This window comes from Ipomoea triloba, chromosome 10 (genome assembly GCF_003576645.1).
Source record: "Ipomoea triloba cultivar NCNSP0323 chromosome 10, ASM357664v1".
Taxonomy (NCBI): Eukaryota; Viridiplantae; Streptophyta; class Magnoliopsida; order Solanales; family Convolvulaceae; genus Ipomoea; species Ipomoea triloba.
Window position 1 is genome coordinate 25951482 of NC_044925.1, and position 22124 is coordinate 25973605.

The 22124-nt window shown below is 37.7% G+C and overlaps 4 protein-coding genes across 4 annotated transcripts; 3 read left to right on the forward strand and 1 right to left on the reverse strand.

The window, feature by feature from the left end:
• LOC116032735 (caffeoylshikimate esterase) lies at window positions 1-1243 on the forward strand. The gene has a single exon (XM_031275438.1). The coding sequence runs from the start codon at window positions 106-108 to the stop codon at window positions 1066-1068; it is 963 nt and encodes a 320-aa protein (XP_031131298.1). The 5' UTR covers window positions 1-105; the 3' UTR covers window positions 1069-1243.
• A 2118-nt stretch (window positions 1244-3361) lies between these two features.
• Window positions 3362-11472, reverse strand: LOC116032734 (helicase-like transcription factor CHR28). Its single transcript, XM_031275437.1, has 12 exons — window positions 11050-11472; window positions 10654-10690; window positions 10187-10396; window positions 9015-10105; window positions 8847-8918; window positions 7891-7968; window positions 6923-7796; window positions 6259-6389; window positions 5931-6152; window positions 4457-5047; window positions 4166-4375; window positions 3362-3841 (listed from the first exon to the last, which is right to left on the reverse strand). Exons 1-12 carry the CDS (start codon window positions 11197-11199, stop codon window positions 3737-3739), a joined length of 3771 nt encoding a protein of 1256 aa, XP_031131297.1. The 5' UTR covers window positions 11200-11472; the 3' UTR covers window positions 3362-3736.
• Window positions 11473-16581: 5109 nt separating this feature from the next.
• On the forward strand, window positions 16582-20498 carry LOC116032635 (protein GID8 homolog). Its single transcript, XM_031275301.1, has 6 exons — window positions 16582-16814; window positions 17995-18154; window positions 18248-18354; window positions 19204-19335; window positions 19619-19775; window positions 20080-20498. The coding sequence occupies exons 1-6, from the start codon at window positions 16764-16766 to the stop codon at window positions 20199-20201; spliced, it is 729 nt and encodes a 242-aa protein (XP_031131161.1). The 5' UTR covers window positions 16582-16763; the 3' UTR covers window positions 20202-20498.
• A 502-nt stretch (window positions 20499-21000) lies between these two features.
• Window positions 21001-22124, forward strand: LOC116033381 (kelch-like protein 28). Its single transcript, XM_031276129.1, has one exon. It carries the CDS (start codon window positions 21001-21003, stop codon window positions 22099-22101), a length of 1101 nt encoding a protein of 366 aa, XP_031131989.1. The 3' UTR covers window positions 22102-22124.

Here is a 22124-nt window from a genome sequence, read left to right on the forward strand (position 1 = left end):
CAAAACATTAGAGTAGAGTAAGAAAGAACAAATTTTTAAGAATAGAAGAAAGTGTCACACGCCTCATTTTCCAAGAAGCAACAAACAACAATCGAGTTCTCCGCCATGGCAGCACCTCAGGAGAATCAGCCTCTTCAAACTCAGCAACTATATTACTGGGGAACAACGCCAGAATCAGACTATTACACTGCCCAAGGAATCAAATCAACCAAATCCTTTTACACTTCACCCAGAGGCCTTACCCTATTCACCAGAGCATGGCTACCCACCGCCGGCACGCCACGTGGCATCATCTTTATGGTCCACGGCTATGGGAATGACATTAGTTGGACTTTTCAAGCAACCCCAATTTTCCTTGCCCAGAATGGGTATGCTTGCTTTGCCCTTGACCTAGAAGGCCATGGCCAATCAGAAGGGCTCAAGGGTTATGTGCCAAATCTTGATCTTGTTATAGAGGATTGCCTTTCATTCTTTAATTTCACCCTCACCCAAAACCCCCAATTCAAGAATCTCCCAAAGTTTCTGTATGGGGAATCAATGGGGGGAGCTATTTCTGTATTGATCCACCTTAAAACCCCTGAGGGGTTCAATGGGGCAATCTTGATAGCTCCCATGTGTAAAATCTCTGAAAAGGTGAGGCCTTCTTGGCCTATTCCCCAAGTCTTGACTGCCCTTTCAAGATTTGCACCCACCCTCCCAATTGTGCCCACTGCTGATTTGATGCATAAGTCTGTGAAAGTCCCAGGCAAGAAAATCATTGCTGCCATGAATCCCTATAGGTATACTGGGAAGCCAAGATTGGGGACTGTGGTGGAGCTTTTGAGGGCCACAGACTATGTTAGCAGCAAACTGAGTGATGTGGATTTCCCCTTTGTGGTGTTACATGGCAGTGCTGATGTTGTGACTGATCCAGAAGTGAGCAGGGAGTTGTACCGAATGGCGAAAAGCAAGGATAAGAGCATCAAGATTTATGATGGTATGATGCACTCCTTGTTGTTTGGAGAAACTGATGAGAATGTTGAGCTTGTTCGAACCGATATCTTGAAATGGTTGAATGATAGATGTTGAAAAGATTGTTGTTTCTCATAGCATATGATTCTAGAGTTATTAGTGTTGACTGTTGAGAAATCTGATGACTGTGTGAGTGATTTATCAATTTGATATGAGCACTGTGAATCAATATCATTGAATTGCTAATTGTACATCTTATATTGCTATTGCACAAGCATACCTCATCACAAAATTGAAGCTTTAGGGGCAACTCTAGCCAGGTTGGTTAGACTGTTGGCTTGTTAACCACACGGTTCCAAGTTGACTCTCAGTGGGAGTGGCCTAATGACTTTCTTGGTCTGAGTTGGTCAACTATGGACAACCTAGACTGGTTTACCTCCTTGTGTGGTCTTTAGCCAAATAAGGTCACGAGTAGGGGTTTACCCGGTGGACACCATCAAGTAGTGGCCGTAGGTTTCCCTCGTAACTCAAGAAATAGAAGCTTTTGTGTATTCAATGCTGAGTATGAAGCTATGAATGAATGGCTGTGAAAAGCACACAGAGATGAAAAATCAAAGCAAAAAGTGTTGTGGTGACAACTAATAGTAAATAAAGTGTTCCATTTATGTGTGTTGTGTAATGCTGCAAGTTGCATATTGTGGGATTGTCATTAGTGTGACAAATTGCAAAGGAAAATGCATATTTCTTTTCTGGCATAAACTGGTGTGTGCTGCTTGAAGAATCATACAATTCATTTTGCACTCACCAGTCACCACTTGAGAATATGTTCCAAGAATTCCTTGGAAGTAGCTTAGTCATGGAGGCCAACTTCTTTCTTTGAATATTTGTATGCCAATTTTTAACAGTTAAATTTATCTTGTCGTTTCTTTGGCATCTATTCCCTGCTTATCCAACATTTATTTGCCGTTTTTATTCTGTATTTCATAAGCATTGGATATTCTTTATTCTTATAGTTCTCCAATTGACTACTGAATTTGCTATTATGCTCTAACTCAGACCAAAATTGTAATTTTTCCTTCTTTTACCTCGTAATTACTAAGCTAACTGCCCAATTGATTTAGCTAAAGTTGCCCTTATCAAGCTCTTTTCTCAAGTTTAAAAAAGGAGATGATAAAACAAATCACACTGGGTAAGTAAATCTTGTATGAGACTGTCTCAAGTGAAGCGTGCAATATTTTTTAGTTAAAATGTAAGGAGTAAAACATTTTCTATGCGCTAACAAAAGATATTATTCTTTCAGTCTCATTTTACGTGTCTTATTTAATATTCATTGGTCAAACTAACTACGGAGTATAGGGCTGTTAACGAACAGAGCTTTCGATAAATTACTCGTGTTCGAGCTCGGTAAACGTTCGTTTGTGTTCGTTTATTAAGATAAACGAACATTAACAAACAAAATTTAGAGCTCGGTTAATAAACGAACAGAGTCTGAACAGTGGTAAGCTCGTTTGCTAAGTGTTCGCGAACAAGCTCGTTTGTGTCCGTTTATTAGTGTTCGTGAACAAGCTTGTTTGTGTTCATTTAGTAGTGTTTGCGAACAAGCTCATTTAATAATGTTCGCCAACATGTTTAAAAGCATATATATATATATATATATATATATATATATATATATATATATATATTTGTTCCTGAACGTAGATTATTTATTGTTCACGAACAAATTGTGTTCATGAACATGTGCAGGTGTTTGGTTATTAACTGTTCACGAACGTGTTCTTGAACGTAATTGAACATGTTTGCGAACGTGTTTGTTAACGTCTGCGAACACGTTCGTGAACTGGTTCGTTAACGTTAACGAACACGTTCGTGAACGTGTTCGCGAACGTTAACAAGCAATAACGAACGCTTAACAAACAAACACGAACAAGATTTTCAAAAACCTTAACAAACGAACACGAACACAAACACCCCAAAATCCTTAACAAACGAACACGAACAACCTCCGTTCGTTTATGTTCGGTTCGTTAACAGCCCTAACGGAGTATTCCTATCAATACTTCGGTTTTCAAGACTGACTCTTTAAACCGCTCAAACATCCATCCCCTTCGCGCTTCGCCCGCTTTCTTATTTATTTATTATAAACTTAATATTATGAAAAACTGAATTAAAAGTAATTTCAGTTAAACCCCATTTATTGAATCAAACACACAAAATAAAAAGATAGAATAAATTTTAACTAAAACATATTACACCTCTCACGTTGAAACACTCTCACACGACTTATTATTTTGGAGACAACTTGACTCTTTACAGCTAGGACTTATTATTTTGGAGACAACTTGACTTTTTACAGCTAGGCCTTTGTACGTTGTTGAGTAGATACATGAAGTAAATAATGCAAACAGGGTAAAGATCAGAGCTGAAACATCTTGTGGTATTCTTTTTATATTCATAGTTACATGTCGCTATAAGAAATAACACATCAACAATCGCGCTATGCTGAGAAGGCTTAAACTATGGGAAATAGTGCACCTAATGACCTATATCATCTAACATCTCTATTCATTGGATCTACAATATGCCCAACAAAACTGCAGTTGCTGTTTGATATATAATGCTAAAACCAACTTCTATACAAGGAGCAATGAATTGTTAGAACTTTGAAGATGCAACGTGTGAATCTCGGAATCTGAACCATATCTGGTCTGCTACATGGTAAAGAATGAAATGAGATGCCCATGGTGTACTAAAATATCACCTATACTGCAAAAAAAATCGAGATTTATATCCTGAACAGGTATTCCAAGTCCTCTGTTGTTAGACGAGTCTGTCGAGCACCATTCTCATCCTCTCCGAATGCTGATGCAACCATTTCTCTCTTTTTTTGCTGGGAAACCCAGGAAATCACGTGTTATAAGATCATATAAGCGCAATTATGAAATGCGACACTAGGCAATTTAAAGACACTTCTGGAGATCTAAACATCTTCATATATTTAATGCTTGTCCTCTATTGTAACTTTGATCAAATATAGAAAGGGTTTAAATAGTCAAATATTCATACAAAATTCCAATTTTGTAAAGGACTTGTTGAAAACTTAAAAGCAATATATCAAAAATTCAAAATATTCTCTTTTTTGAGAAGTTGCAGCCTAGCCAAACAAAGAACTTTTCAGATTTCATAAGAAATAAGCAAAAACAAAATGTAGTACCTGAAGAGCCAAAATACGATCTTCAACTGTATCTTTTACAGTCAACCGCAAAACTGTAACAGGACGAGTCTGCCCAATGCGATGTGCTCTGTCAATTGCTTGATCCTCAGTTGTCGGGTTCCACCACAGGTCCAGGAGGAGTACATGACAAGCTGAAACCAAGTTCAGTCCCAGGCTTGCAGCTTTTAGAGACATAATCATGACAGTCACCTGGTGCAAGGTTTTAGAAGCTTAATGTAGGAGAAAAGCAAAATTATCATCCCAAGAGGGTAAAGGTAAGTTACAACTAACCTCTGGAATTGTGTTGAAATCTTTCACAGCTTTGTCTCTGGCTACAATAGACATAGTTCCATCTAGTCTCCTGTACTGAATAGAGGAAGTTTTTAGACAAGCTTCAAGCAAATCCAACATCCCTGTCCATTGGGAAAAGACAAGTGCTTTCTCTCCAGCTATTTTAGTTGAACATTTAGAATATCCATTCGTGTCCAAATTCATTTTAACCTGTGAATCCCCTGAACAAGACATTTGTCCTTGATCACATCTTGAGACAATTCTAGGAGTGGACTCCTGTGGTTTAGACAGAGACAGAAGCACCTCAAGTGCGGCCTTGATTTTTGATGAATCATATGATGAACATCCCATAGACGAAAAGTCAGATGTTTTGCATGGTCTAGAACCAGGGCAATCAAGATCAGTTACTGCATTGGGCTGATCAGATAAAGAACCAACTAGAATTGATTTAGAGAATACTGAAGAAACACTGAGCCGCATTTTGCAATTTTGAGCAGGACAGTGGGTATCATCGCCAGTTAGCTGTTCACAAATGCACTGATTGCAAAAGACATGGCCACAGATTGAAACGACAGCATCTTCTGGAGGATCCTAGAGATTTGTGTGTTGTCAACAATATTAATCACCAAAGATAAGGAAAGAGAAAAGCAATAAAAATTGTAATTCAAAAATTTTACAAGAAATAAATAAACCTCAAGAACACAACCAATAGCAGTCCTCATCAAGGCTGAATGTTGAATCAAGGACTCATAACTCATAAGACAAGACAGAAATATTCAACAATCATACAAGAACTACAAACAAATGTTACCATGCATTTTGTCTAATTTCTCCAAAGCAAAATATGTTCCATTTTCACAACTAAAGCAAACAATTGTTCTCAGCTAATTCCACTAGTATAGTATTAGTAGTAAAGGGAGTCATGCAGAACTGGAAATAACTTCACCGTCTCCTCAGCCAGTTGTTTCCAGTCCCCCATGATCGAGATTTGAAATTTTAAAATTTTGGTAACTTTAACAGTTTCTTCTTAGCAATCGGTTTCTAATCATATCCAGCTTGATAAATTCCCATTAATCATTTTGGAGGATGCGTTTTAATCATTTTTATGGATAGACGCATTTACGTAATGCGCTTCATTAGTTTTCAGAAAATTATTTTTGGCGTTGGTAACAAATAAAAACTAGGCCAATGCATTAGAGGGAAAAAAAATCCCAATACTTGAAATGCATTTAGGTAATATGTTTTTTTCCAAAAACTTGCCTGAAATGCATTAGTCAAAGTAGTTTTGCTATTTTTGTCCAAGTTTTAAAAATTTCCTATTTTTGTCCACCTCATTCCATTTTTGCCAATTTCAGTCAATTCCCCAATCATTTAATCAAGCCAACTATGACAATGTATTTGTATAATTTGAAAAAAGGAAAATAGCAAATCAACAAAGGGACCAAATTCACAAACAGTGTCAAAAATGACTTACATTGCATACGCCACAAATTGCTAATGAAGCCTCCAAACAATTCAAGAGTTCAATTTGTTTCTCCTGGGGCAGTTTCTTGGCCATATCAGTAGAGGATCTCCAGACCGAACTTGAATTGGATCCCCCAACCAGAAGAGGATGATCACAAGCTTGACGAAGTCGCAAAAGCATCAGTAATATGTTGACATAATTCTGTTTGACAGTTCCAGCAGCAGCATATTTCTAAGACAATGCAAGATCCAGGGGTTACAAAAAGTAGAGGTTCTGAATTAGGTATAAAAATCATAAAATGAAAGTCAAGTTCTAATATAAGTTTATATTAACGTACTGCAAATTGTGCACGTGAATCAGCCTCAAGTTTGCAGTAGAAATTTCGTTCCTCGTCTGTAAATTCCACTTTTTTTAATTCTATTCTTTTAGGTGGAAGGGCAATGATTGGTTCTCCATCAATATGTGTACCTGGATGTGATATTACCAAAAGATTTGTAAGAATCCAAGCATCAAATTGCAAATTGATACAGTTTAGTCGGTCAAACAATCACTACCATGGGATATATATATATATATATATATATATATAATGCATATTAAATATACGCAATTATATATATGGGGAAAATTCTAAGATGTTGATCGGCACCCATGACTCTAATACCTAGTACGCTAGTACCACCCCAAAGTGAATGGTGATGGCGTTGAGTTTGTACAAGACGCACGGTGCCGATCATAGACATATATATAATTGCTTGCAAATAGTCCCAAAAAAAAGCCTGAAGCAATTAAACGGTAGTGCATGGGAGGAGACATAACAAAGACAAAAGTAGCCAAGCAACCATCTTACAGAATCTTTTATTCTGGAACAAGTACAAAAGCCCCATCTTCAAATGAACCCCAAAAAATAATAAATGAATTAATTAACTAAAACAAAATAAGAATCAGTAAGCACCACTAATGTTTAAACAGAGCATGAAAAATATTTGCTCTCATAATACCTTTAGTGCGACGAAGCATTACGGTCTTAAGCACAGCTTGCAGCTTTTTATACCCACTTGATGAATTTTTTTGAATTGGGACTTTGAGTGACGCACAAAATACTTTATGTGAAGAATATGGATCAAATCTGAGAAATCTGAAGTAGCTATACAGATCATCAATTGCATTTTGGATAGGTGTACCCGACAAGCACCACCGGCGTTTCGCACGCAGACCCCAACAAGCCCGAGCTACTTGAGTTTTGTGATTCTTGATGTATTGAGCCTCATCTAATACAACCCTAAACCATGCAACTCGAGCAAGGGGACGAGTATAAGTATCAAGCAATTCACTGTCCATTCCCTTTTTGAGCTTTGATGATTTCTTTCCTGAGCTCGGAGGATTTTTCCTCTTTTTACTATATGAAAGTTCCATAGAACCCTCAGTTCGCTTTCCTGTCTCGTCATCTTCATCTTCAACAAGACGCTGCTTTGGAACTTCCATGCTTACAATTGCATATGTTGTAACCACAACATCATACTTGGCTAGCTCTAAAGGATCCTTGGTTCTGTTGCTTCCATGGTATACAAGAACAGAAAGATTGGCTTTGCTTGTTACCTTATTATGCAATTCATCAGACCATTGACGAAGGACACTCGTTGGACATACAACAAGGGTGCCAGCAGCTGCCCTACCTTTTTTAGCACCTGTAATGGGACTTCCATTGGCTTGACAAGAATCACTTTTACTTGGCAATTGTGTATCAACAGCAGTGTCCTCATCCAAATTCAATGTCTCTGCCTCTGTTTGTTTTGAGATGGCTGTAGAGACTCTGACGGATGAAGGCCTTTCTTTGAGTATAAGTGAAATAGTCGATATTGTCTTTCCAAGTCCCTAAAAATAGTAAATGCATAAATCCATAAGAATGACAAAGCAAACCTAATGCCATGCTTAATAGATAAAGGAAAGTTAACACTCAAAATGCCACCTGATCATCTGCAAGAATCCCACCAGAACAGTGTGGATTCATTGTTTCCTTCTTAACCATCCATGATAAAGCAATTCGCTGTTCCAAAAATAAAAAGTTATTAATGCAAAGTTGCCTTATCATCTAAGCAGCAAATATAGCTTTCTCAGCTAGATGTTTTGAAACTATAGTCATCAAATGTCCTTCTTAATGATGTCTATATTTATATAACATTAACAATCTTAGCAAAGATTACTCAATGATTTCAATCTTAGTCATCACTTGTAGCAAATATATATATATACAGTAGAATGCAGTGAGTGACCCAATGACAAAACTACATTAGTATGAGTGGGGACAGCTGATGTCCTTGTCACCAATCATTGTAAATAAATATAGCGGAATGCAGTGGCCTACAATGAACTTCTTATGCATGCAGAGTACTATTTAATTAGAATTTGCAACTAATTTTAAGGAAAGCCTCTTAATTAATTGACAGCAACGAAAATTTATAAGAATAAGGGAAAACATATCTTCTGGGATCATTGATTCATTGTGGAAACATCAGGGTTTCCTAGTGAGGATATGCATAATTTATTTTTTATGAATATTATGTACTACTACTCTACTAGTTTTGGTGGAAAGCATACATGATTAAGGAAATTTAAATTTTAGCATATCAATCTTTAACTTGACCCTGACAAAGTGACAAGACTTCTCCCCCTCCCCAGTAAAATGACTAAATTTACCCATGCATCCTCAATTATCTTAATCCAAGTCATGAAATTTTTCTGATAATAGTGTTTTACACACAAAAGCAAGAAAATGTTCACATACTACTCATTTATCCAAGTATGAATACCAAAAGACACTTGTCCTCTTCTGTCAACAACTATATTGTTGGTGGTTAAAATTATGTCACTGAACCCTTTACAAAAATAAAATAAAATAAAATAAAAATTTAAAGTCACTAAAACCTGATGTCTCAAAAGAGGAACAGCCAAAGCATCATCTGGAGGAGTATCTTCTGATCTTGGCTGAGAAAGGTCCTGTAAAGAGGCACAATGCTGAACAAATGAAATTTTCAATATAAAGACATTATAATTTGTGGCTATGATGAGGGAGTTGAAAAAAAAAAAACTCACCTGCAGGGCAGCTTGGAAAACAGATTGCTCATTATTTAACTTGAGCCTCATCTGTCCCACTCCAGCATGATTAAAAGTTTCACTAAATGTAGCATGCTGAAAAGTAACGAGGGACTTTCCTTTAGACACACATGGATTTGGCCGTGCAGGTGCACTCAAATCCTCAAGAATGCACACATCATCATCATCGTCGTCGTCATCTGTATCAGCATAAGGTTTTTCAGCGTATGAACTAATTTGAAATACTTGGGGGGTAAATGTTGCCATATGGGAGTCAAATGTCTTCCCCGAAATATGTGTGTTCTCTGTTCTAGCACAACCTAACTGATTCTTAACTGAAGAAGTTGGCAATGAAAGATGTTTCTCTCCAACCAGTAAATCTGGACCATGATCATGATTAATAAGAATGGGCATTTCAGAAGTACCATCAATGAACACATTAGAATGATAGCCAGGGTTTACAAACTCGGGGAACATATCTTTATTTTGATGCTTTCCATAAAGTATATCCATTTTGCTTGAATGGAAAGGCAAATGACGAGGGAAATGTGGATTTGAAAGTTCTTTAGCAATGACTGTTTCAGCAGCACCAAATGGTTTCCTATTAATCAGTTCATCCTTTCTATCCTTTATATGTGCTGACTTTGTACAGAACCTACTTGACTGACCGTGCTGCTGATCAGAGGCCTTCATCACAGTAAGGAATTTACTATTATCAACACCACAATAGTTAAAATTCAGATCCTTGATATCAGAGTTAGCAATTGTAGGACCATCCCAAACTTCGTCTGTACTTCCTGTCAAATCCTCATTGCCTATCATGCTGTCTGTGCTAGTATACCGAGTTGGAGGTTCCTGTTCTTCTTCCTTTGAATTAAGCATCTTATCACCATTACAAGGCAACAACTTAAAATCAGACTTGTATTGAAAATCCTGTTGTAAAAGAGATGATGATGATGATGGAATATCTGCTGACAATATGTCAGGGTACTGCCCCCAATTTCCACCCAAATAATCAAAAGTCTCAGCTGGATTGGAGGCAGAGAGAGGTTCATCATATGAAGGCATATCCAATTCCACCCCAGAAGATTCTGTTATAATAGATGACAACATGGCTTGGATATTAGATGAAGCACTCTGAGAGGCATTATCAATATCTGAACAGCACTTACCATTGCCTGGAAGCTTCCAGTCACTCAGGCTCCCATCTGAAACATGCACTGCAGAGCCAACTTGAAATGAAGAGTCAAACTTTGGGGCATCAATTATTACAGGTCTCCCTGTCAAATCGCTAGGTGAACCATTTGAAACTCCAATCCTACAATCCAAAGCCTCTGGCTTAAATGAAGTTGCTGAAAATGGATGCGTTGAGGAAGAGTTTCCTGCAAAAATAAAAAAGACAAACATAATCAACAAGTCAACAACAATAGTAATAAGTTATAATAATCTCCACAACGTACTCATTAGATAAGATTGATAAAAACCACTAGAATATCAATTCATTTCACTCATAAAATCACATATGGGTACAATTTAGACTTTAGAATAGATTGTTTTGACGACCAAATGGTCAGAAACAATATAAGAAAAAGAAATATGTACATATGTAAGGATCCAGTAGTTAATACTGCTAAATTACCTTGTGGCTTTTCATCTGGTGAATCCCCGAGCATACTCTGCAAACAATAATTCAAAAATTAAGCAATTGCATGGAATCATTAATTCAATCATTGTATGATGAAGGCTATACCGATCAGAAGTAAACTTTTCTCTAAAATTTGTAATACGATCACAATCTACAAGTGTTGGCTATGTGCACTACATAAACCTAAAGTACCACTCCTTCAACTAGCCATGGGACATTAGGACTAGCTAACTGAAACTAGATCATCTATTCCAATTCACAATATACACGCGCAAACCTGAATTTACACTGAATTGCTCGAGATTACTATTTCCTATGGAAGTTACACAAAATGAAATCCATCAAACTGATCAGTTCGTTAGCTGAAATTTCACAAAAAATTTTACGTACCTGCGGAGGGTCGGAATTCTTATCCCCAAGCATGCCCCATAGCGCCTCGAGATCGATAGACAGATGCTCGGGGTTTTCACAATCCTCGCCGCCGGCTGCCGACGGCTCCTCCGGATACCGTATTTCCGCGGCCCCGTTCGCCATCATCATCGCAATTCCAACCAACCAACCAATTAGTGCGGAAACAAAAACCCTAGCTCTCCAATTCTGTACACGATCTAATCAAGGTAATTTTCATTCACTTCACCTATGATTGTTGTCTATATATGCGTCTGTACAGGTGGGGAAAGAGTAGAAGACCGAGTTGCAATCGAAGTTTGCAAGAAGATTCCTTTCGATTTCAGTGACGATACTTTGTATTTTTTCTGACCTTTTCTTTTCCTATTTAGCTTGGGGGTGACGTTGCTTTTGAATGGAAATAGGAAAATACACGCTTAAGGATATATAGACTATGCTGGAAGAGATTTTTGAGTACCGTAAATCCGTAATGCCAATAAAAAGCACACAGACAAACAACAATCAGAACTCATAATCTGAAAAGAATTGTGATACCATAAAATCCATAAATCCATACCATGAAAATTTGTCAAAACGGACCAATAGGCATCACGCGGGCAAATAATACCATGGACCACGATTTACATAACATTGTAGATTCTGATCCAAAAATAATTTTCATATTATATGACACATTATGTACGTGCAATTGACAATTTTTATACATACAGTTATCATATTATGTGTCAGCAATGTTATTTGTTTACATGTATTGGCAGCACAACTTTTAAACGTAAGTACAAAATGTGTTAATTGTCATTGTATAACAATTGCATCATGCATCATTTGATTTGATGGAATGATCGATAACGTTTAATTAACTTTTTTGAGATGTGAGTTAAATGGACTAACATATATATAATTTAAATAAATAATGACTTTTTTTTTTTTAGATCAGTTGGAAGGGGGCACCCGTAATCTATACAGTAAGCTACCACTGGCGCCAGGCCGATACACCAATTTTGTCATCCTCCATGATTTCTAACAATTCAGCAGGGGGCGATTGCAAGATATTCACTCCTTTGTCCAGTTCCTCGGCTTTCCATGCTAGAAGGTCGGCAGCTCTGTTTTGTTCACGACCAACACACTCCAATTTCCACTCGCTTATATTAGCGGCTTCAGTTTTGCATGCAAGAAGGATATTGTCTACTGCATTTTCAATTTGCCTACCATTGCAGAGGCCTTCCCAGATGTCCCTTGAGTCAGTCTCAATTATGACTTTATTAATACCAAGTGCCTGCACAAGTTGGATGCCCTTCAAAAGGGCCCAAGCTTCCGCTCCTCTAGCTGAACAGCTGCCTATTTTGTGCATGTAGCCACTTATCCATAGACCTCTGGAATCTCGAATTAGGCCACCACATCCAGCAGAGTTATTCCTTAGATTGCAGCTTCCATCTATATTCATTTTATACCAATCTTCTGGGGGTTTGGTCCATCCAATCTGTTTCCATGCCCTCATACTTAATGCTGCTCCTGGTTGCTTAGATCTGGCAAAGGCAGTATTGATTTCTTTCACCTGCTCTCTGATCCAATAGGTCCTAGCAGGCACCTCTACTATGGTATCTGTGAATACAAAATCATTCCGCCACTTCCATAACCACCATGTCGCGATTGCAAAAGTAATGCTTGTCATATGTTTGTGAGACTTATTCTCAAAGCCTTGCACACCTGCGTTTAACCAGCTTCTATAATCCTGGTTTTTCATCATCTCATGATCATAGGGTAAAAGTGTTTCCCATACACGGTTGGCAATTGGGCATGTACGTATAATGTGTTCCATATCTTCCCTGTAATATCCACAGTATTTACATGTAGCATCATTTGTGAATCCTTTCCTTACTCTGTTGGCATTCGTCATATGTCGGTCGTGTTTCGCTAGCCAGAGAAAAGTTCGAATGCGATTGGGTACTTTCAGACTCCAAATAGCTTTCCACGCTTTGTCCTCGCTTCCTTGGATTGTGGCTGTCGCTATTTTGTATGCAGCATTGATAGAGAATTTCTTGGAATTCTCAATACCCCATCCCCAGCCATCCTGGTTCCTTTCACCAGTGCAGAGGACAATTGCAGCCAACTTATCAAGTGTTTCTTGTGGTAAACAATCCGAGAACTTGCTCCATAACCACCCCGTCTCCGAATTCGAGTAGTCCGAGACTGTCGCCTGCATCTCTGTGGAAGGTATATCTCTTAATATTTCTCTGCAAAGAGGTCTATGTCCAATCCAGTTGTCAAGCCAGAATTTAGTTGCTCTTCCATCTTTCACATATTTCCTCGAGCCCTCTTTTAAAATTGGGGTGGCTTTTATCAATCCTCTCCATGCGTTGGACATTCTCGCCTTGGCCTCCCATGAATCCAGATCAGTTCTGCCATTGGTANAATTGTGTAGTTGTTGATTTTATATTTTCTCCCAGGCTTTTTGAATCTGACCAGGATTGCTTCACACATCGTTGATAGTCTGGATGTGTGCACCAGGCTGCACTAAATCTGAAGATTTTGTTGCAGTTATTTGGAGGTGTTCCCGAAAGGCGAATCAGTAGAGGAGTGTGGTCTGAGTTTAACATTGGCAGGTGGATTACTTCTGCATTCGGGAATCTATTCTTCCAATCAATATTACCTAGTGCTCGGTCCAATCTCGCTCCCTTAAATGATGAAGAATTCAACCCTCTCATCCAGGTGAACTTTGAGCCATCATATCCAAGATCTACAAGTCCTTCCCTAAATATCCAATCCTGAAAGCCTGCACATCGAGCAAAGGAGAATGTATTAGTATTGCTAGTTTCGTCTCTATTTATGACAGAGTTATAATCCCCTACTGAAAGCCAGGGTCCTTCAAAACCAATCCTATGTTGAGATAGGTCTTCAAAAAGTTTTTTGCAAGGTTCACTGTTACTATTATGGACTTTCAACAGTACAAACTGAGGGTGGGTAAATAAATAATGACTTTAAACGGTTAACAAATACTCCGTAATAAATAGTACAATAAAATTTTAAGTCAATTTCGTATTGAGTGGAACCATCCATCAATGATTTAAAATAATAATATAAAATAACAACTCAACAAAGTTAAAAAATAATAATTAGTCCAATTAAATTTCAAAAACTAACACCTCTTCATTGCCATTGATCCAACTAACAACCTCGTTGATTGGAATCCCTTCGGATTTATAGTTTCCTTACTTCTTTTTTTATGTCCTTTTTATCGTTGTGCAAATCGCTCAACATTCTCCTTCCAAGATATGGTCCATTTTTGTTGTGCAGTTGGAACCTGCCATATAGTTTCCTTCATGGACTCACATAACTCCACCGCATCCTATCAACTCACCTAGGGGCTAGTGAAAGAAGCATCGATCTATGTTCACAATCACCCCAACCTCTTTGGGGGATAATCCACATGGCCTTACTACTAGTTTTTTGTACTCCTGTCGCTCCCTTGGCTTTAACTCTTTCGTAGGCCTCTTGAATTTCATTGAATGGGATTTTTAATCAAGCTAAGTGTACCAGAATGTGTCATTATGAGTGTGTCAGCTAAGCCCCACTAGTTTTAGCCAGGGAATTGGTTGTTTAGTTATTGTCTCTGTGAATGTATTAAACCTCATAACCTAGTATAGAGGAAATAAGAGAAAGACACCCATGAGCTAATTAGGCTTTTTTTTTTTTTTTTNAATTGTGTAGTTGTTGATTTTATATTTTCTCCCAGGCTTTTTGAATCTGACCAGGATTGCTTCACACATCGTTGATAGTCTGGATGTGTGCACCAGGCTGCACTAAATCTGAAGATTTTGTTGCAGTTATTTGGAGGTGTTCCCGAAAGGCGAATCAGTAGAGGAGTGTGGTCTGAGTTTAACATTGGCAGGTGGATTACTTCTGCATTCGGGAATCTATTCTTCCAATCAATATTACCTAGTGCTCGGTCCAATCTCGCTCCCTTAAATGATGAAGAATTCAACCCTCTCATCCAGGTGAACTTTGAGCCATCATATCCAAGATCTACAAGTCCTTCCCTAAATATCCAATCCTGAAAGCCTGCACATCGAGCAAAGGAGAATGTATTAGTATTGCTAGTTTCGTCTCTATTTATGACAGAGTTATAATCCCCTACTGAAAGCCAGGGTCCTTCAAAACCAATCCTATGTTGAGATAGGTCTTCAAAAAGTTTTTTCCTAAGAGGGCCATTAGGGCTGCCATATATCACAGATAGGAAGCAAGGTTCACTGTTACTATTATGGACTTTCAACAGTACAAACTGAGGGTGGGTAAATAAATAATGACTTTAAACGGTTAACAAATACTCCGTAATAAATAGTACAATAAAATTTTAAGTCAATTTCGTATTGAGTGGAACCATCCATCAATGATTTAAAATAATAATATAAAATAACAACTCAACAAAGTTAAAAAATAATAATTAGTCCAATTAAATTTCAAAAACTAACACCTCTTCATTGCCATTGATCCAACTAACAACCTCGTTGATTGGAATCCCTTCGGATTTATAGTTTCCTTACTTCTTTTTTTATGTCCTTTTTATCGTTGTGCAAATCGCTCAACATTCTCCTTCCAAGATATGGTCCATTTTTGTTGTGCAGTTGGAACCTGCCATATAGTTTCCTTCATGGACTCACATAACTCCACCGCATCCTATCAACTCACCTAGGGGCTAGTGAAAGAAGCATCGATCTATGTTCACAATCACCCCAACCTCTTTGGGGGATAATCCACATGGCCTTACTACTAGTTTTTTGTACTCCTGTCGCTCCCTTGGCTTTAACTCTTTCGTAGGCCTCTTGAATTTCATTGAATGGGATTTTTAATCAAGCTAAGTGTACCAGAATGTGTCATTATGAGTGTGTCAGCTAAGCCCCACTAGTTTTAGCCAGGGAATTGGTTGTTTAGTTATTGTCTCTGTGAATGTATTAAACCTCATAACCTAGTATAGAGGAAATAAGAGAAAGACACCCATGAGCTAATTAGGCTTTTTTTTTTTTTTTTGGGTAATTGACTAAAATGTGACGAATTTTTGAATACTTCATGTGGCGTCAGAAACGCATTTCCTACACTTGGATGACTTTATTTTTATTTTTTTCAAATACGAAGTCAAACGCAAATCTGAAATACGTATGATGTATAAAATAAGGCAACACACAAATTATTATTATTATTATTATTTTTAAGATTATACGCAAGTCTGATATATTATACGCATTTCGAACTTGCGTTTAACTTCATATTTCAAAAAAAAAAAAAGTCATACGAGTTTGGAAAATGCGTTTCCCAAACTTATTTTTTCCATTTTAATTAACTTCTTAAAAAGTTTATACTTTTATCAATTATCCTAAAATTCGTTCAGTCAATTACCTTTTCTGTTAACCATATCCACTTAAAACTGATCTTGCACTAAAATAATAACTTATAGACTGAAATTCTGAAAATGTAATTTTTATTTCATTTAAAAAAAATCGGATTACAATCCGAAATCAAAATTGAAAATTTCTCACAATTTAATGAAGAGAGAGTCCAGCTAAATGACGATCACAGCTTTTCCAATTTACCAGTGGCGCGAGCAGACCAAAAGTTTCCACCCCGAGATTTCGTATCTCCTTGCTCGATTGGAGAACGGCGGAGGGAGGCGTGGGGTTTACATGGGTCAGTGTTGAAAGCTGATGTCGTTATTCTGGATTGTTTTACGTCAATTAGCTGAAATTGAAGCCATGGTAAAGAAACAAAGTACCTTCTTTCGGCCTTGTTTCCTTCCAATTTTCGACTGGTTTAGTTGTGTTCACTGTGTAGTTTAATTTAAATATGCGTTCCTAATCAGATGTAGTCGCCTGGAGTTAAAGTAATTTACAATTGGATAGTAATTTATGTTGATTTTAATGGGGAGAGGACTGAATTGTGGAAGATGGAGGAAAGAATAACAATGGAGTTATAGATTTTCTTTTGCTCATTTTTAGTTATGCTTTTGAATAGGGCATGTTAGTGTTCAAATCCATAGTTTTCCACCACTTTTTTTTGGATGACAGGACCTTGTGACTCTAACCGACAAAGGAGAATAAACTAGCTTAGGTTGTTTATAAACTAGCTTAGGTTGTTTATAGCTGATCGCTCAAATCAAGTTGGCCACTCCCATTGGGAGTCGAACTTAAATCCTTGTGGTTACTAAACAAACAGGCTGACTAATTTGGTTGAGTTTTCCACCACATTTATTGCAGCATATGATTCTACACTGCTATTCCACTGTATAGAGAACACTGGGTTTGTAGTGTAACATTGAAACTTACTGGGATTTATGTAGGTATGCTTCTAGTGATATGGACAGTGCTTTAGTTTGTGTCGAAATACTAGCTTGTATACAATTTGAACCTTCAAGGAATCAAGGGTTTAACTAGAGATGTTAAATCTTCATAAAGGTCCTTTTTTATTTATTTATTTATTTATTTTTAATTTTTTATCTATTGTTGTGATTTTGATATTTATATCATTGTTGTGAAATTTAGTAGGCTTTAGAAGCTTTGGAGTTGGGATGGATAGTTATGTAGCTTTACAGTGTGACTTGGCTGCATGTTCTATGCAGCCAATCTTATGAGGTCTGGTGACTTTTGTTCTAGTGTTCTGTTTCTACTTTCAAGTCACTTGCTTTAGTTCCACTCGTATTCTACAGAGTATTTGTTGTTTTATTCAGGCCGTAATGTTTCAGTGATATCGAATAACAATGCATTTTTATTTATAATGCTACTTCTTAACGTAAGTTGCACATTATGGTGATTTAGACTTCTAGTTGTATTTTTCCGCTTGAAGTATTGCAGCATTGCACGCATATGTGTGTTTTTCCATTACTATGGCTTTGCATTTGTCTCTGAATGTACTCAGCATATGTTTTCATCCCTTGTGCAGGCAATGTCAAAGAAAGTAATCACAAGAGATGATTGGGAAAAAAGGCTGAAAGATGTTAATATTAGAAAAGAAGATATGAATAAGTTAGTAATGAACTTCCTAGTGACTGAGGGTTATGTGGAAGCAGCAGAGAAGTTCAGAACAGAATCTGGGACAGCACGTATCCTTGTATAATTTTTACATGTTTCTATTTGTCAATTTCATATTAATCCCATGGCATATTTGAGAATTTGCCTTTCCTTATAATAAGTAGCTGACATAGATCTTGCGACCATTACTGATCGGATGGCAATTAAAGAGGCAGTACAACGTGGTAATGTTGAAGATGCAATTGAAAAGGTTAATGATTTAAATCCTGAGGTATGTCTACCTTAATTTGTTCCTTCTTCTTCTTCTTTCCTTTTTTTTTTTTACCAGCTTTAATATCAGAGCCTCTCCTGAACTTACTAATTTTTTTCATAAATGCTGAAACGTTAAAAATGCCTTTTGGCCTTTTTGGGGTCCCTGACGGAGACACTAATGATACAGATTACATTGAGTTTAGAGACCCTAAAAGCTATTTGTAAACTTTCAAGGTTTATTTTTGTTGAAACTTATTAGACATATATCTTTGATTGGGAGAAGCATGTAACATCCTATTTCTTAATTCATTTGTGCCTTTCCATGCACTTTGCATCCTTTCTATCAGTTGACCTTTTTCTATTTAGTTACAAGAACTTAAATTACGTGTGAAGATGCATAGTTAATAATTACACTTTGAGTCTACTAGAGGTAGCTTTTGCTTCTCTTAAAATGGAAGACAAACAAGCAAGTCGTTGTTAACCTCCACGAACCTTATCTGAGTGTTTTATTATTGACAATTACTCAATACACCAAATTGCACATGGAGTTCTGGTAATAATGGCCAATGATTTGATTAACAGTCATTGTGGGTTCTGTTACAATAACTATTAACTCTATATGGTGTATCATGTATTAGCCGATTGTTATATTACCGTAATACTGTCTCTCTGAGGGAAGCAATGGTGTACTTTTTTTTTTGGGGTGGGGGGTGGGTTGGGGATGCCTCACCTTGGCCAGTTAACGGAAGAGCCATATGTGGAGAGCACACCCATTTCATACATTTTTGTGGTCAAGGGTGAAGGGTAATCTTGGTACAATCAATATTTGCATATGTATATAAAATAAACTTTAAATTATTGGATGCAGATACTGGATACAAATCCCCAGCTCTTTTTTCATCTCCAACAGCAAAGGCTGATAGAACTTATCAGGAACAGGAAGGTAGAAGAGGCTTTGGAGTTTGCTCAGGAGGAGCTTGCTCCAAGGGGAGAGGAAAATGTAATTATCAACTCTTGCACATTTTTTTATTTTTATTTTTCTAATTCTGGCATGATTATCATCTTGCCCAAAATAAAAGTTCAACATACTTATCATTTAGGAAGCTGATGCTACTCACTTGGTTTAATTGGCTAGATTTCATCTATTATCCCTTGGTGTTACTACTGCACAAACTATGCATGCTTCAGATGCCAGTGCCTATACTTAGTGCTCACTAGAAGCTTAGTACATGTCTTTGATCACGCACTTCACTGTTAATATAATAAAAATCACTTCTCTGCAGCTAGGGTTTTTGGAGGAGTTGGAGAAGACAGTTGCATTGCTTGCATTTGAAGATGTTGCCAGCAGTCCTGTTGGAGAGCTTTTAGATGTATCACAGCGTCTAAAGACTGCAAGTGAGATTAATGCTGCAATTCTCACTAGCCAAAGCCATGAAAAAGGTTGGTCTTTCACTCTTTTGACCATTTAAGACTTGCATTATTCTGGGAAATTTCATAAACAGAATACTGAGTGGTAATTGATCATGCTTTCTGAGTGGTAAGTCTTGATTGCATGTGGCATTAGGGTAAAAACTTAGAACCCATTCTCAAATGAAGTTAGTTCATGATTTCTAGTCTAGCAAGAATAAGATTTGAACAGACTAAAACTGTGAAGGGAACAGAGAATTGCATCTGCAGCTATAGAAAACCTCAATCATTAAACTTTGTCAGCAGCTAAAACCATTTCACTTAAATTGACCCACAGATCCAAAGCTTCCTGTCCTATTGAAGCTGTTGACCTGGACGCAAAACCAGCTCGGTGAGAAAGTTGCGTACCCTCGTATAAACGATGTATCTACTGCTGTACTTGAAGATCCTGCTGTTTGAACTTTGAAATGCAGAATAACAAATTTAATTTCTTATTATAGGCGCTTCTATTTTTGTGGTGTTAGTTCTTTTTGTCCAGTTCAGGAAGAATATGCATATAACTAGGAAACTTAAATAACTTTCGTTACTCCTAAGTTTGTCCCGTGGGAGCTATCTATTGGCTTTCTCAGTTTGAACCGGTCATTTATAGGCAATCTAGCTAGGTTGATCTTTTATCAGCTACAGTAATAAGGCAATTGTTATACCATGTGAACCTTGAAAAATTTTTATACCTTGAGTTAACACATTCTGTATCTACAACTAATAGTTTTTGTACATGTAAACAAATAACTTAATAATTGCTACGAATGATATGATAGCTACAAGTATAAAAATTTTCAACTGCAGGTATAAAATGTGTCAACTACAGATACAGAATCTAAAGATTATATTTGGATTACGATCTACAATGCAAACTACACCCTGATTCATGGTTTAATTTGCCGATATAAGGTGGGTTTCACTCAAAGCACACATTCGGGTGCAACTACGGACTTTCGGTCTTTCTATGTGAATCAAAGATAACTAGGATACTTTGAATAAACCATCATTCAATACAAAGCCGTCTGGATTTATAGTATAAAAGTATTTCGATGTGTCCTAAACCTCATGTGTATTGTCTTGATCCATGTTAGCAACTCCTATGACGATATTAACAAATAGCATCTCGTTGAAGTCTCCGCTTGCCTAATTCTCATCTCTTTTTATATTTAGGAGCTCACAAGTCACAATTCACAAACCAAATAGCCACTCATCATACATGCAGCTCCTCCACTCACCGGCAGCCCCTGTGGGCTGCCGTCCCTTTTTCCCACCGCCGTCAAGGTCGCCGGAAAATTCCATGTCAAAGCGGTGCATATTTGCGTCGTTTTGCTCGAATGATCCGGCAAGTAATGATGTCTCTAATTGGATAGCGTGTTATAATCCTTCTGAAAACACGTTGAGTTTTGTTAGCCGGATCCCCGACCTAATCGAGAATCATGTGTTGAAGGATTTTGCCATGGTTTCCATCGGAGACTCGATTTACATAATCGGCGGTCGGCTCTGCTCGAAAGATAGAACTGAAAACGTGGATGGTTCTGAAGAGTTTTATGATGTTGATGTGAAAATACTTTCTTCAGTATACAACTACAATACCATTAGTAGGCAATGGTCTAATTGTGCACCGCTAAATGTACCACGCTATAATTTTGCTTGCACCATTTGGGACAACAAGATCTACGTGGCAGGAGGGCAGTCCACGCTGGGCAGTGCTAGGGCCATCTCATCTGCCGAGGGGTACGATCCCGTCTTGGATCGATGGGTCCCACTGCAAGATATGACTAGGAAAAGATACAAGTGTGTGGGTGTGACGTGGCAAGGGAAAATCTATGTGGTGGGTGGGTTCGTGGAAGGGGGAATGCAGTACGTGGAGCGTTGCTCAGCCGAAGTGTATGATGTGGCAAGCGATCAGTGGGGTCTTGTGGCAGGGATGTGGCAATTGGACGTGCCACCTAATCAAATTGTTGACGTGGATGGTAGGTTGTTTAGCTCTGGGGATTGTCTTACTGCATGGAAGGGTCACATTGAAGCCTATGATGGGCAACTTAACATTTGGTACATGGTTGAAGGATCACAAAAGCGATTTTTTCCATGCGAGGAAATCGGACAGCCGATTGAACGATTATATTTGACAATGGCCCCATTGGGGTCCCATCTCTACTTCTTGGTGGGCTATCGAACGACCAATGAGCCATCAAAGACAATATCAATGGTCCATTCTTTTGACACGTCAGAAGGTAAATGGAAGAGTTTTGAACCAATACAATATGATGGAGAAAGGGAGCTTTGTAGCCATTGTTGTGTAGTTCACCACTCTTAAATCTTAAAGCTAAAACCCCTAGA

Coding starts and splice junctions, on each gene's coding strand:
- LOC116032735 (XM_031275438.1), top strand. CDS start 106: ATGGCAGCACCTCAGGAGAATCAGCCTCTTCAAACTCAGCAACTATAT.
- LOC116033381 (XM_031276129.1), top strand. CDS start 21,001: ATGCAGCTCCTCCACTCACCGGCAGCCCCTGTGGGCTGCCGTCCCTTT.
- LOC116032734 (XM_031275437.1), bottom strand. CDS start 11,199: ATGATGATGGCGAACGGGGCCGCGGAAATACGGTATCCGGAGGAGCCG. Junction 10,106..10,186: donor CTGGAAGCTTCCAGGCAATG/GTAAGTGCTGTT, acceptor CTATTATAACAG/AATCTTCTGGGGTGGAATTG. Junction 8,919..9,014: donor TTTTCCAAGCTGCCCTGCAG/GTGAGTTTTTTT, acceptor GCCTCTTTACAG/GACCTTTCTCAGCCAAGATC.
- LOC116032635 (XM_031275301.1), top strand. CDS start 16,764: ATGTCGTTATTCTGGATTGTTTTACGTCAATTAGCTGAAATTGAAGCC. Junction 18,155..18,247: donor AACAGAATCTGGGACAGCAC/GTATCCTTGTAT, acceptor TATAATAAGTAG/CTGACATAGATCTTGCGACC. Junction 18,355..19,203: donor TTAATGATTTAAATCCTGAG/GTATGTCTACCT, acceptor TATTGGATGCAG/ATACTGGATACAAATCCCCA.